Genomic DNA, 14,747 nt, shown 5'->3' with positions numbered 1-14,747 from the left:
CCCTGACTTCTGTTAACCACAACCTTGTAACCGCACTGTCCCCAGCCAGCAGACACTGATGAATCTGAGAGTCTGCTTTTCCAATGGCATCTCTTGAAAAGCATCTTAACAACAACAACTGTTTCCATCTTTGGTTATAACTAACTGTATCGGAAGGGCAGGTTGGGGAACCTGAGCCATCATCACATTTGGTTGTAGCAGGAGAGAAACGTTATTACTAGGGTTTGCCTTTTGTTTTGTTTTTTTTAAATCTGAACCTGACACAAAAACAACCATATTCCCTCTCTTCTTATTTATATTTGGAACGTGGAACCTCTGAACCACCAAGCTCCAGGTTAGCTTATTTTCTTTTACATTTCCAGGCTGAGATTCTGTAGGATTTGAGCTCCTAACTCCCTTAGACTCCTTTGCAATTCCCACTCGATATCCCAATGGGGCTATACTAAATGTTCCTTTTCTCTGAAACAGATACAGAAAGAAGAAAACAGCTATTAGAGGTTGACTTGATCCTCCCATCTGGGTGCTCCCTGAAGAGTCCATTTGCCACTGAAGGAAGAATTCCACATCACCAGGAGCTCTACGGGGAAATATGGCAGAAGCTATGGAGAGGTCTCAATTCAAAAAGGTAATTTATTTGTCGTACAGAAACTTATTTTGTTCATCCCATAGTAGATTTCTTTCAGTTTAACAAAGCTCATCACAATTTTTGGATTTGTTTTGACCCAGTTTCTCAGAACTTCCAGTGAGACAAAAAATAAGACATTCACCCAGCTCTACTTCTGACTTTGGCTGAGGTTTCTAGGTACAGCCACCATACACATATAAAGAGTGAATCCTAGTTAACCTCTGAGGGACCAGTGATATCTGCACCCAGACTCTACATCTCCACTCCCTGGCAGCCTTTGGAGAGATGAGGTATTTTATTGGCATTTTATTTTTGGCAGGATGATGGACGTGTCCGGCTTTCCCATGAGCTCTCAGAGGGCGAGAAAGAAGCCACTGGGAACAGAAAGGCAAAAGTCCTGGAGTGCCTCAAGAGCCTTAACAGTGCCTGTGCTGAGGTAGGGGCCCATGCTGCCCATAGTGCTAAGGAGAACAATCTAGCATATTAGCCACGTGGATGGTGATTGAGATGCCTGGTACAGTGGGAGGAAACGCCTATAAAATTCTGCCCCATGGAGATAGTTGCCTTGAAATACAACATTCCCAAAGCACCAGGGGAACCAATGGACACAGACGTACAAACCTTATGACTTTTGGCAGGGCTCAGACTTGGGGGCCTTCTGTTCTATAAGCACAAGCTCCAACCCCTTCGGCTCAAGGAGTAACACCCTTAGAATGCAGTAAGGGACTTGCTGGGGCTAACTTTTAGAGGGCTCCATGCTCACGTGAATTCAGTCAGTGCTTACTATAGCCCCTTTGTAATGTGTGTGTGTATATACTGCTGTGATTTTGAAGCCAGACAAAGCCTGCAGCAGAGAACAGAGGGGAAGGGGGCAGTAGAGCCGTCACTATAGTGCACAGATTGCATTAAAGCAGTGGTTCTCAACCCCCAACCCACATAATACATAGAGAGCTGCATATGTGGCCCACAATGGTAAATAGGTTGAGAAACAATGCCTTAGAGGGATAGAGAATTGAGTGAGCTATTTATACTTGTCTGATTTAGTATTAATACCAGTAATGAATAGTGACTGTGTAACATACTTTCTACATGTATCACAGCCCCATCTGCTGATTGAACTGCACAGAGGGTAAAAGCCAACTACTGCTGCCCACCCCTTGTGGTTACTCTGTTAACTGGCATGGTGGAGACATGTGAGGAATTTCCCAGGATTGTTACCCATCATTGAAAAGTGATGGTCCTTGGAACGATGCAAACTCCCACGGGTCTGACATATTTGGGAACATATGCCCTCTGAGGGCTTTGCAAATGTCAGCCTAAGAGTCTTCCACTGCTTCCTCCTCACAATATTCTTCCTTCAGCACTAGGGAGAGTGACCTGGGTTTTTTGGTGCTCAAGGTTCAGTCTCCACTGGTGACTCACTTGTCACTAATCTTGTTAGTGCATTAGTACTACAGCGGGCTGACTTTTTGCATTCAACACATTTTAATGAAAAATTGCTATTTTGTGAACACAGAAATATCCATTTTTAACAAAAAAATTTAAAAGTTTTTAAAAATTTACTGGGGATTAGACAGGTGATGGGGTGATCATTTTGTGGGTTTTCATGTTTTGGACAGACCCCACCCCTTAAATTTTTGATGAACAATTTGTTCCCTCCAAAAAAAGAAAGCAAATTTGTGTAGGAATAAAAATCATTTCTTGAGCAGCTACATTTCATATATTATTTTTTTGGACACAAAGAATAGTCCTTCTACATTACACACATTTATTCAAACAAACAAACTCACTCCCGTGAATCATGGAAAGTAAGGGGCGTGAACATAGAGCACAATAAAGAGCACTAGTAAGTTTGAGCCCTATTTCAAGTCCAATGGAAATCAAAGGTGCTTTTGAAATGCCCTCTAGGCCCTTACCTGCGTCCCTTTGAAAATTCTGGTCCTGGTCTGTATGTTGGTGCATAGGATTTTAAGCACAAAGGCCCAGAGTTGCAAAGAGCCCTAAGGGATTACTGTGCTGGCACTGTGTGATTATGGCTGAAAATGCAGATAAAGTGTATTTGCTCTTGACTGAGGATGGGACACAGGTCATTGGGCACCCGATAAGGATGCTTCCTAACATCAGATAAACAAGTCTTGGAACTTGAGGCTTTCTCTGTGAACTTCTTGAATGGATCTGTACCAAGAGCTGCATATCAGAGATCACTCAGCATTCCTAGTTCATTTGTCATTCCCTCTTTTCTCTCCCCCAGGATAACATGCCCAATATCGCCGTGCTAGGATCAGGCGGAGGTCTGCGGGCCATGATAGCCCTTCTGGGAACCTTGGTGGAGATGAAGAAGCAGGGCCTGTTGGATGCTATCATGTATCTGTGTGGGGTATCGGGTTCCACCTGGTAGGTGCATGTCAGTAGAAGGGAGAATGTACCAATTTTTCCCAGCTCGTGGTCACTGGGGCATTCTTATTATCAATTAGCTCTGTACCTTTTCAAGGCATTATGAGTAAGATTTTCAGAAGCACCTAGGTGTATGCCTACCCTGCAATCAGAGCGCATGATGTAGCATGCATAGACATACCTGAGCTAGCTTTAACCTTATTACTTTGGGAACCAATAGCAGTGAAATTCTGGAGCCACAACATGGGCTGTACCAGCCTCTTTTGGACTCTGAGTATGTACACATGCAGCTCACTCACAGTGACATCCATGCTGCTGCAGCTTCACTGCAATTGGCACTTGAGCTAGCTTGAGCAAAGCTAGCATATGTCTGAATACACATGCTGCTGTCACACCTATGAGTGCAGCGCAGACACACCATAAATGACTCACCCTTTGACTTGCAATGGGATTTGTGCTCCTAAGTCACTTTTGGAAATCCCACCTTTAAGTAGACAGGAAATGGGTGCAAAATGAAAGAGAGGTTAAGTGACACATGCAAGGTCACACAGCAGATCAGTGGCCGAGCTGGGGCTAGAACGCAGGTGTTTTGAGCCTTAACCCAGTGCCTGCTCACTGGGAATCTGCCTCCTGGCCAGGCATGGAGATCTGATCTTGGGGACCCAAGCGCTGGATGACATGGTTAGAAGATGCAGGGACATTCTGGACAGACTCAAGAGCTGGAGAAGCGAGACTCAATGGAGACTAGAGAAGCGATGTTTACAGCAACCAAGGTGACAGAGGATAGGCTTCCAGCAGTGGGAACAGTGAGAAAAGGGCAATCTGTGGGAGCTGTTAAGGGTTTGAGGTTCATTGGAGTTTACCAAGAGATGGAGAATACACAGAGGGAAGGACAGGGAAGAGTCAAATGGGACCCCAGTATTGGGGCTTGGGAGGAAGGAAGAAGAGTGGAGTTGTCCATGGAGGACGAGATGGGAAAGAAAAACTTCTGACACTTCTAGCTGATCAACCAGGGCCAGAATCAGTTTCTGTGCCTGCTGTGTAGCACCTTGTTCTGAGAGTCACCCCATCGGGGTGAGTGAGAGGGGCAGAAAATGAGACAGGTGAGTGAAGGTGGCCTAGTGAAATGGGCAGAGTGTGTGTGTGTGTGTGTGTGTTACCATTGTCCTCTACTGGGTGAGATCTTAATTGCTTCTCCCGATGTCATACACCCTGTACTGCCATGTAGTTTCCTCATTGGCTCAAGAAGGGCCCTGGGGTCTCGTCATACTTACAATGGCCGGATTAGTGCGCTCACCACTGCTCTCTGTTGGGTGGAATCAGAATTACTTAGCAGGCATCATAGGTCCTAGAGAAGCAGATAATGGAGTTTCTCCATAGCTCAGAGCAGCAGGGGCTTTGGCTTTCAGCAGACGATCTTCGCTCTATCCCTGTTATTACCATAAATTTCCCAGTGGACATGGTGACAGAGAGCCGTGGATGAAGTCCTTGTTAAGTCACAGATTTGTTACAATGCCAGGATGATAATTAGAATCCCATGCATGAAAAATAAAAGGTATGAAGATTAAAAGGTGGAGGGGGAACTCCCCATCCTAGTTCCTCAGTCTCAGACATATCTGTTCTGGTTCATTGAAAGGTGCATGTCTTTCCTCTACCAAGAGAATGACTGGACAGAGAAAGTGCAGGTCTTGGAAGAACGTCTGTGTGATACACTTTCCAAACCTCCATGTGATATTCAAGAGGAATTTACTATTTCGACACAGGCGGCTGAAGATGAACTCTTCTCTCTGACTGATGTCTGGGCCTCTTTCTTTGTCTATCCTACATTGAAGCTGGTGGGTCGCTGTGTAAATCCAGAGTGGTTCCACTGAAAAATCACTGCATTTACTTAATATATTCCTTTGGTTTTGTTTCTCTCTTACACGCTCTCTCGCTCTCTCCGAGTACTTGGGATTCAGGAGCAAAAGCGTGGAAGCATATTAACTCCTGCTAATATTTTAAAGAATGAGAAGTACTTGTGGTACCTTAGAGACTAACAAATTTATTTGGGCATAAGCTTTTGTGGGCTAAAACCCACTTCATCGGATGCATGCAGTGGAAAATACAGTAGGAAGATATATATACACAGAGAACATGAAAAAATGGGTGTTGCCATACCAACTATAATGAGACTAATCAATTAAGGTGTGATATTATCAGCAGGATAAAAAAAACTTTTGTAGTGATAATCAGAATGGCCCATTTCCAACTGTTGACAAGAAGGTGTGAGTAACAGTAGGGGAAAAATTAGCATAGGGAAATAGTTTTTACTTTGTGTAATGACCCATCCTCTCCCAGCCTTTATTCAAGCCTAATTTAATGGTGTCCAGTTTGCAAATTAATTCCAATTCTGCAGTTATTCAGATTATCAGAGTCAGAAGAATACCCAGAAGTCACCTACTCCAGGACAGACCCAGCAAAGAAAGTAACAGAACGCCACTGGCTATCACCTTCAGCCCCCAACTAAAACCTCTCCAGCACATCATCAAGGATCTGCAACCTAATCTGAAGGATGATCCCTCACACTCACAGATCTTGGGAGACAGGCCAGTCCTCATTTAGAGACAGCCCCCGAACCTGAAGCAAATACTCACCAGCAATGACACACCACACAACAAAAACACTAACCCAGGAACCTATCCTTGCAACAAAGCCCGATGCCAACTCTGTCCACATATCTATTCAAGGGATACCATCATAGGACCTAATCACATCAGCCACAACATCCGGGGCTTGTTCACCTGCACATGTACCAGTGTGATATTTGCCATCATGTGCCAGCAATGCCCCTCTGCCATGTACACTGGCCAAACTGGATAGTGTCTACGCAAAAGAATAAATGGACACAAACCAGGCATCAAGAATTATAACATTCAAAAATCAGTCGGAGAACACTTCAACCTCCCTGGTCACTCAATTACAGTCCTAAAAGTCGCAATTCTCCAACAAAAAAAACTTCAAAAAAAGACTCCAATGAGAAACTGTAGAATTGTAACGTTTGTTCATGTTCTTTGTGTATATATATTTTCCTACTGTATTTTCCACTGAATGCATCTGATGAAGTGGGTTTTAGCCCACAAAAGCTTATGCCCAAATAAATGTATTAGCCTCCAAAGTGCCACAAGTACTCCTCATTCTTTTTGCTGATACAGACTAACACGACTACACCTCTGAAATATTTTAAAGCTATCTAAGCCCTATGGCAGCTTTATAAATCTCAGCCTCTTACCATGAGCTTTCAAAGATCACTACAGTATCTGAACATTTCCAAAGTGAGGACTTCCAGGCTGTTTAAGGGATTTGGTACCCCTTTTCTCTTAAAACAAATCCCTTAGGTTGTTTTGAAAATCTCAACCTAGCATCTGATCCCAAAATCCTCCACTCTCCAGAATATGAATTGATAACAGGGAGCTCAAAGGTATGAAAGTCTCAATCACGGTCTTGAATTTTTAATAATGGGCTCTTCAATCTAGCAGAGAAAAGGTCTAACATGATTCAATGGCTGGAAGTTGAAGTTAGAGAAATTCAGACTGGAAAGAAGGTGTATTCTTGTGTATTTTTGACAGTGAGAGTAATTAACTATTGATTCAACTCATCAAGGGTTGCGGTAGATTCTTCATTGTTGATAATTTTTAAATAAGTATTGGATGATTCTCTAAAATATTATTCAATCCAAAACTATTTTTGGTAGGTTTCAGGTCATTTTTAAGGTTTTTTTGTTTGTTAGTTTTTGTTTTTTGTTTTTTTTTTTACTTTTTTTTTAATTTAGCTAAATTTTTCAAACGAAATACCATTTCAAAACAAAAAAAGTTGAAATGTTTCATTTCAAAGTAGCTGAAATAAACAATTTAAACTTTTTCACAATTTTTTTCTCAGATGAAAGAATTCACCAAATTTGACCTGAATTCACAAATAATTTCAGTGCTCTAAAAAATTAATTTTTCATTGAATTTACTAGTCACTAATTTTTATTTTATTTTATTTTATTTTTTGCCTGGCTTTGCTGCTCCCTAATTGCTATTAATTTTGATGGAACTGAGGTTCTGTCTCCACTGGAGCTGGAAGTGTAATTCCCAGCTTAAGGAGACACACTCACGTGAGTTCTGATGGAGACCCTAGGTATCAACCCAGTGGGGTTAGCCCCTCCCTCTGCTCCTGCTGCTGCAGCTACACTGATATTCTTACCATGCTAATGTGGCTATGTCTCCTCAGCTGGTAATCTGACCTTCCTTCTCCAGGATAGATATATCCTAAGGCTCTTATCTTGCTTAGGTGCTTTTGAAAAGCCCTTTATATGCCGATCTGCCTCTTTAGGTGCCTAAATATTGTTGGAAATCTGTGCCTAATTCCTTTTGGCCCATTTGAAAGACTCCACCGTGGACTGTAAATACTCTGTTGTTTGTCCATACAGTGCACACTAGAATGAGGGAACAATGACAAAGGTGATGATGGTCTCAACAAAAAGGTTCTTTGTAATTTCTAGTCTGAACTAATTAGTCAGGAACGAATTGCTGGGAATATCACCAAAACGTGTGTCTTTCTGTGTTAATCAATTCTTACCTTTCCAGTATGATGAGACCAAATTATCTGAACATGATGATTCCTCCAAAAATGGGAAAAATCCTTACCCCATCTATGCGGCAATAGAAGCAAACCAATTGGGTAAAGCAGGTGAAAACAGCCCAGGTAAAAAAAAAATGTGTTTTTTATTTTTATTTTTGTACATAAACCTGTCAACTCTCTCTCTCTCTCTCTCTCTCTCTCTCTTATTTTCAATTGAATTTTTTATCAATGACTTTACCAAAATGGTTATTGATGTTCTTCATTTTCCAAAAAAAACCCAGGTTTGTCAATAAATGAAAAAATCCCAAAATTGTTTCAGTAGTCATTTTGAAAACGTTTTCAATACAAATGTCTATCAAATAAGTTGTGATAGATTGCTCAATGAATTTTAAAAAAAGCTCAGTTTTGAAAATGAAAAGAACTTGGAAAAATTCAGAAAATGTTATGAAATTGTTTGCCTTTTTGATTAGCTCTACAGTTAAATTTATTGCTTTTAGATTTGACTAATTTTTTCTTTATACCTTTGGTCCGAGTTAGGGATGGGTGGTTAGAGGGTGGGTGGAGAGGGGCTATGTTTACCACAAAAGGAATTCTGGGATATCCAAGGACAGCACCTGCTGATTTAGGAGGGAAACACCAGATAGAGGAGGTCACTATAGAAAATAGCATGAAAATGACCGTGGGTGAAGGAACAGATTGAAAAATTAGGTGGGATTCACTGGTGGAGCAAACAAATTGAGGGGGTGGGGACTGAGAAATTATTGCTATCAGCCAAGAAAGGGACAACAAGAAACTGGCACTTGAAAGGCCCCTTTTTACAAACCTTATCTATATTTCACAGGGACATGGTTTGAATTCACCCCCCATGAATCTGGCTTTCCCGGCCTGGGGGCATTTGTGTGCACCGAAGACTTGGGAAAGAACATCAAGGATGGGAATTCGCAAAAGAGGGATGAGAAAAATATCTGCTACCTGCAAGGTAAGCTTTGAAGCCCCTTATTCTTAGCCGATCAATAGATATGTATATAACCCAGGTGGAGTTGGCAGCAGCAAGAGCTGGGGTCAATATCCAGGGGTCCCTCTTAACAATATAACACAGAAACCAGCTCAAGCCCCACCCAGCAATCTGGGAAAATTACAAACCACCCCTAGGTGCTTCTAGGAGGCAAAACTTCCCCTCCCGCTGGCACCAAGCCTGTATATAGCAGAGAAAACTTTTAGTAAAAGGGGAAAGGAGCTCAGCATTAATTTGGGAAAACACCACCACCATGATTTGAACACATCTGACCATGAGCAAAACTCCCACTCCAGAGTTAGTTGGGCAGTGTCCTGAGCCTCCATTTCTCACCTTGCCGTACGAAAGTCCAACAAACAGCTGTCCCATTAACACACCACTGCCCTCTCCCTCCACCGCACCCTGCTCACAGCTGCTGTCCTTGGTCCCTGGAGACCCAGAGTTCAGAGGTGTGTTCACATGAGCTCACCTCCCAGCTGGGGAGAGAGCAGGGTGGGAAATGTAGAGCAATGACTCAACTGCTGCTGTCACTACTACTGTCTCACAGTTGCTACCCTTCACTCTGTGCCGCTGCTGTCGTTCATCATGCCACAGTTCACTGCACTGCACCATCCTCTGCTCTGTTGCCGATGGCCCTGTGTCCTCACCTTCTGCTGCCTTCTGCCTCCCCACTGTGACCTCTGCGAGTCGGTCTCTGGGGTTCCACCTAGCTCTCAGTGATTTCAACAACTAGTGGGGGAACCTCCCTGCTAGTGCAGACTGGGCAGTCTCTTCCCCCAAACAGTGTCCCACAGCAGCTCTAAGGCTGAGTACTTAGACCTTATCAGTGATTTAGCTCTAGTGATCACTTACCAAAACAAAACATTCTCAACTGAGGCTAGGTCTACACTACCCGCCTGAAACGGCGGGTAGAAATCGATCTCTCGGGGATCGAATTATCGCGTCTCGTCAGGACGCGACAATCGATCCCCGAATCGACGCGCTTACTCCACCAGCAGAGGTAGGAGTAAACGCCATCGACGGGGAGCCACGGAGGTCGATTTTGCCGCCGTCCTCACAGCGGGGTAAGTCGGCTCCGATACGTCGAATTCAGCTACGCTATTCGTGTAGCTGAATTTGCGTATCTTAAATTGACCCCCCATGTAGTGAAGACCTGCCCTATGTCTAATCAGCTCTACATTTAAACAGGGGAGAGGGGCAGGTCAAATGTTGCCTATGACTCTTAGACAGAGCCCACCCCTCTAGGCAGAAAAACATGTCCCCCTCCCCCACTCTCTTCCCACAGGGATCTGGCATCGGAACCCCCTGCTTAGCGAGTGCAGTTCAGTTCATTTGGATTTGACCCCCTCAATAAGGGCCGGCTAAGCACAGTTCTGCTGCCCTTTACTCATACAATCATGATAACAACATGACCCTTGCATTCAATACTGAAGTGATTTGGAATCCAATACCAGACAAAATTGGTCACTTGGGCAGGATATCTTGGCAGATTAGGTGTGTTCATGTAAATATAGTCTGGTCTTGGAGCATTTTCCCCCCAACTTATCACTAGCTGTCAGGGGAGAGCTCATTCAGACCTTGCTGATAGATAGATAGATAGATAGATAGATAGATAGATAGATAGATAGATAGATATTGCAGGTCCACCCTGTTATTCTAATGCAGCATATTATAGACCTGCTTGGAATGTTTCCAGCAACTCAACCCTGTAGGTCTCATCCCAGTCTCAGAGCTCTCTTCCCAGCTGCTTGTATCTACCCAGCTTTTCTTCCCCCCACAAATCTTCCTTCTATACCCTCACTCTTATTTCCACCTCACTCATGACACTCGCTCACATATAACCCCTTTTGCTCACCCTTAGCCACCATCTCATCCTTTCTTCAACCCAATTAGCTCCTCCTGAAAGATGGTTAGCTTTTGTATAGATAACGCATCTTATCCACAGATCTAAACACGCTTTTCAATAGTTTAGTGAGCATCAACATACCCATTTTACAGAGAAGGAGACTGAGTCATCGAGAGAGGAAATGGCTTTTCTAAGGTCATAAAGGTTGGGAAAGGGAGGTAAAGGAATAGAAGTCAGGTCTCCTATGTATAAGCTACTGCCCTGTCACTAGAGCTGGGATTTTCTAAGATGCCTAGGAAAATTAAGAAGCCCAACTTGCATTGAATTCCAGAGGGATTTGGACACCTGACTCCCACAGTCTCCTTTGAAAATCCCAGTAAGGAACATTCACATTCCTATTAGTTAATATCCAGTGTTTGCATGTCTTGGACTTTTATATTTCTTTATTTATTTAGATTGGGAATTTCCAAAGTGTTTAAAAGGGTTTGGCAATTGTGTTGGGGGCGGGGGAGGGTGGATTTTCAAAGGGAAAAAGAATAGTTATGTACCCAACTCCCAGGCAAATTCCATGGGCTTTGAATTTGTGATTTGCTGAAAGGACATAAGTGCTTTAGGAGCATAAGGATCATTTGAAGTGATGTGTGATGTGTGCTCCTAAGTCACTTAGATACTTTTTAAAATCCCATCCCTTATTCCCTTTGAAAATTCCAGCTTCATTCATTCATTCATTGAATCATTCATTTGTACTATACCAATCAAACACAGCCCATCCTAGGCTCTGGGTACCTTTGACGGTACTTCAAAATGCATCTCCTAATGTAAGACAAATCCAGCAATTAATTATCCTTAGAAAACAAACAAACAAACAAACAAACAAACAAACAAACAAACAAACAAACTCTAAGGGTAGTTAAGCTCTGGAACAGGTTTCCAAGGGAGTTTGTGGAGCGCCCGTCACTGGAGGTTTTAAAGAAGTTGGACAAACATCTGTTAGGGAAAGTCCAGGTTTACTTGGTCATGCCTCAGTGAGAGAGGATGGACTAGATGACAGCTCAAGGTTCCTTCCAGCCCTACATTTCTATGATCCTGAAATAACAGTAAGCCTAACAGGATTTAACACACCCACTGTCAAGACTACCACTGCCTCCTGAGGCTGCCCTGTCTCACCTACCTCTCAACTCACTACTGGGCAGGAATGTTCCAAAAGTTTCAAATGCTCTGGGCAGGGAATGTCTTTCTGTCTTGTGTCTGTACAGTGCCTAGCACAATGGGGTCCTGCTTCATGGCTGGGTCACCTAGGCATTGTGATACTACAAATACCAATACTCATAATTAGGATTGGTCAAATTTTGGTATTACCATTCCACAGGAAATTTGAACATTAGTTTGTATTCCGAATCAGGACTAAAACACATAGTTTCAACCTTTCCCACAAAATGATTTCCATTTCAGGTCAATCGAAATGTTCCATTTCTGTAAAAAAATCGAAAGGTTTCCTTCCTATTTCTACTCTTTAAATGTTGTCTGTTATAGTTTCCTTTACATTGTATTATACAATCCAATCAATTTGGAAATGAAAGGTTACTTCAAAATGAAAAATTGAAATGTTCTGTTCTGATAAGGTCAACCTACTTCATTTCATATTTATTTTTAAAATGAAATGTTAAAAATCAACAAATTCCCATGGAAAGTTCAAATTTTGACAAAAGAGTATTTGCTGATGCAAAGAATATTACATTTGAAATCTTTGACCACCTCTACTCACAATAAACTTTTTTCAGTTATGGATCAATATGTGAACAAAGTTGCAAAAATACATAAGCTATGAGAGACTGGCCTGCGAGTGCCCCTTGACTTTTCTGCTAATGGGGATCCTATCCAGGCAACTCCTTACGTTATATTAAAGGGAAAGTCCTTGATGCTTTCTTAGCTCCACTATGGTAAATAAGGTCTTTTTCTTCTTGTTTTCAGGCTTATGGGGAAGCGCCCTTGGAAGCATGGCTGCAAACAAGAAATATTTAATAGGTACTGACATTTCTGTGTGTTGAAGGTACGGTCGGGTCATTGGTGGAATCGGAACACGTCCCCAATGGAGGCACCACCGCACCATTCTGTAGCAATGATTCCAATGCCCAACTCTTTATCACAGTGATACTGTCATGCGTCAAACAGTCACCGAATTAGCAGTAGCCGAAAGTAGCCCATGGGTGTCTGCCAGTTGTGGATGGGCTGGATTTTCAAGAATGCCAAAGGGAAACTGAGCACCCACCTCTCATTTTTGCCTTTCATAATCTCCAGAATTCCAGATAACTTCCAGATTATTATATCTAGGGCTGAGATTTTCTTAACTGATGAGGAGATTTGGATCCTAATTTCCATTATTGTTGATAAGAGATGGGCATAATCTAATCTCATGCTTCAGAGCTTCAGCCAGTCACTGGCAGCAATCAGGAAGGATTTTCTTCCCTTATGCACAATTGTAATTGGTTTTATTTATTTATTTTCCCACCGCTAAAGATGGGATACAGCTGGGGTAGGTCAATGCTCTGATGTGGTACTGAGAATCCTCTTTTTAGATGCCAGGTTGGTGAGTCATGTCCAGAGTCCAATTGATCAGCAGATTTGGGGTCAGGAAAGAATTTTCCCCCAGGTTACACTGGCAGAAACCATGGGGTTTTCTTAACATTTCTCCACAACATGGGGTGCGGATCGCCTGCTGAGATTATATGAGCATGTCTCACCTAATCATTTCCTGCCATTGCCAGGACCTCTGCCTCAGGTGCCCCTCAGTCTTTCCTGTTCTCTACCTGTGGCACACAACAGCTCAGTCTCCTGAGCAGTGCCTTACTTTAACTGAAATTTCTATGTGAAATTTCATGGCCTCTTGATCTCAAACTATATTAATCCATTAAATTATGAGATTCAACTCCTTTAGGCATCTTTGAAACTCTCCGTTTAGATAAAATCCTGATTTTAAACTTCAATCTGATTTAGCAAAGATTTAGCTCTGGGGCAAATTCTGCGAGTGAAATCAGTGGAGTTACTTCTGAATAGAGCCACATCAAACTTTTTGACTAAACAGTTTTCCACCAGAAAATCATAATCAAAAAGTTTTGTGGGAATGTGTCAATTCCGATATAATTTTTGATGGAAAATATTCAAAATGCTTCAAAAACCAAAATAGAGTATTTTGTTCTGACTTAATCATTTTATTCAACTTCATCTTTTCATTTGTATTTATTTTTTAGCTAGGTAGCTAAAAATTTCACATATTACCTTATATTTTATATTATATAGTTATATAATTTTCTATTACCTTATAATGCTTCACTGTTGTTGAAAGAAAACATTTTAGTAAGGTCATTTTGATAATTCTGAATTGAAATATTTCACAATTTCAGTTCTCCAAGATATTTTGATATTTTGACTTTTCTGAACCAATTTGAGATGAAAACAAATCCCACAGGTTAGAAATTCTGTTTTCTTACCCACTCTCCTGAGTTACACCAGTTCAAATCATATCAAAATCAGCTTTACATTTCATAACCCAAATGTGATTTCCTATGGTTAGCATCCTTAGCTGTGAGAAAAGACTTATAACACGTGTTCTGTTTTCCATTGCTGAGACTGTCTTAAGGAAAAATTCCGAAAACTAAGAGAACATCGGTATGCAGTAGGTGAAGCAGGTGGGTCATTGTATTTTTGGAATCATGGACTGTTTTTTTTTAAAACTCACACTGAGTTTATCTTGAGATGACTCCAATGACATGAAGAGAGCTAGTTCTGATCTGCACCACTCTGAGAGGCTACATCTGCACTACAGCCCCCGACCCCGCCGCAGTGTGGACACAGCATACACTGACAGAAGGAGTTTTTCTGCCAGTATATGATGAATAGATCCCCCATCAACATTAGCTACGTTGACAGAAGCACTCTTCCATCTTCATAGCTGCGTCTACACTGAAGGTTTTTTTGGGCGGGGGGAGGAGTGGAATTGGCATAGCGATGTGTGTGTTTTTTTCACTCCCGTGACCAACACAGGGATGCCTTATAAGCATAGATTGAGTCAGAGGGGAATCAAGCCATTTCCATTAATGACATATGTGATTTTCATGAGTATCATTCCCCCTTTGTAATGAATGTTAACACTCATAGTCTCTGTTTGACAAATGCTTGCCCAGAATGAAATCACCTTGAAAGCTCATATGTGACTTTCTCTACATGGGAAATTTTACACGTTATCCAGCTATAGGTATACCAGAATA

General features: G+C 42.0%; 1 protein-coding gene across 1 annotated transcript in view; it reads left to right on the top strand.

Annotated features, from left to right (window-relative positions):
* Window positions 1–529: 529 nt before the first annotated feature.
* Window positions 530–14,747, top strand: part of LOC128847018 (cytosolic phospholipase A2 gamma-like) — a 33,823-nt gene continuing 19,605 nt past the window's right edge. The window contains exons 1-8 of the mRNA XM_054046335.1: window positions 530–625; window positions 945–1,061; window positions 2,877–3,019; window positions 4,656–4,854; window positions 7,627–7,744; window positions 8,463–8,600; window positions 12,454–12,507; window positions 14,109–14,168. Of these exons, the coding sequence (XP_053902310.1) occupies window positions 590–625; window positions 945–1,061; window positions 2,877–3,019; window positions 4,656–4,854; window positions 7,627–7,744; window positions 8,463–8,600; window positions 12,454–12,507; window positions 14,109–14,168 (865 nt within the window). The 5' untranslated portion in view covers window positions 530–589. The remainder of the gene's footprint in view (window positions 626–944; window positions 1,062–2,876; window positions 3,020–4,655; window positions 4,855–7,626; window positions 7,745–8,462; window positions 8,601–12,453; window positions 12,508–14,108; window positions 14,169–14,747) is intronic.

The sequence above is a fragment of the Malaclemys terrapin genome, chromosome 12 (assembly GCF_027887155.1).
Source record: "Malaclemys terrapin pileata isolate rMalTer1 chromosome 12, rMalTer1.hap1, whole genome shotgun sequence".
NCBI classification, from domain to species: domain Eukaryota; kingdom Metazoa; phylum Chordata; order Testudines; family Emydidae; genus Malaclemys; species Malaclemys terrapin.
The sequence above is the reverse complement of the archived record's forward strand: the minus strand, read 5'-3'. Positions and strand labels throughout refer to the sequence as shown.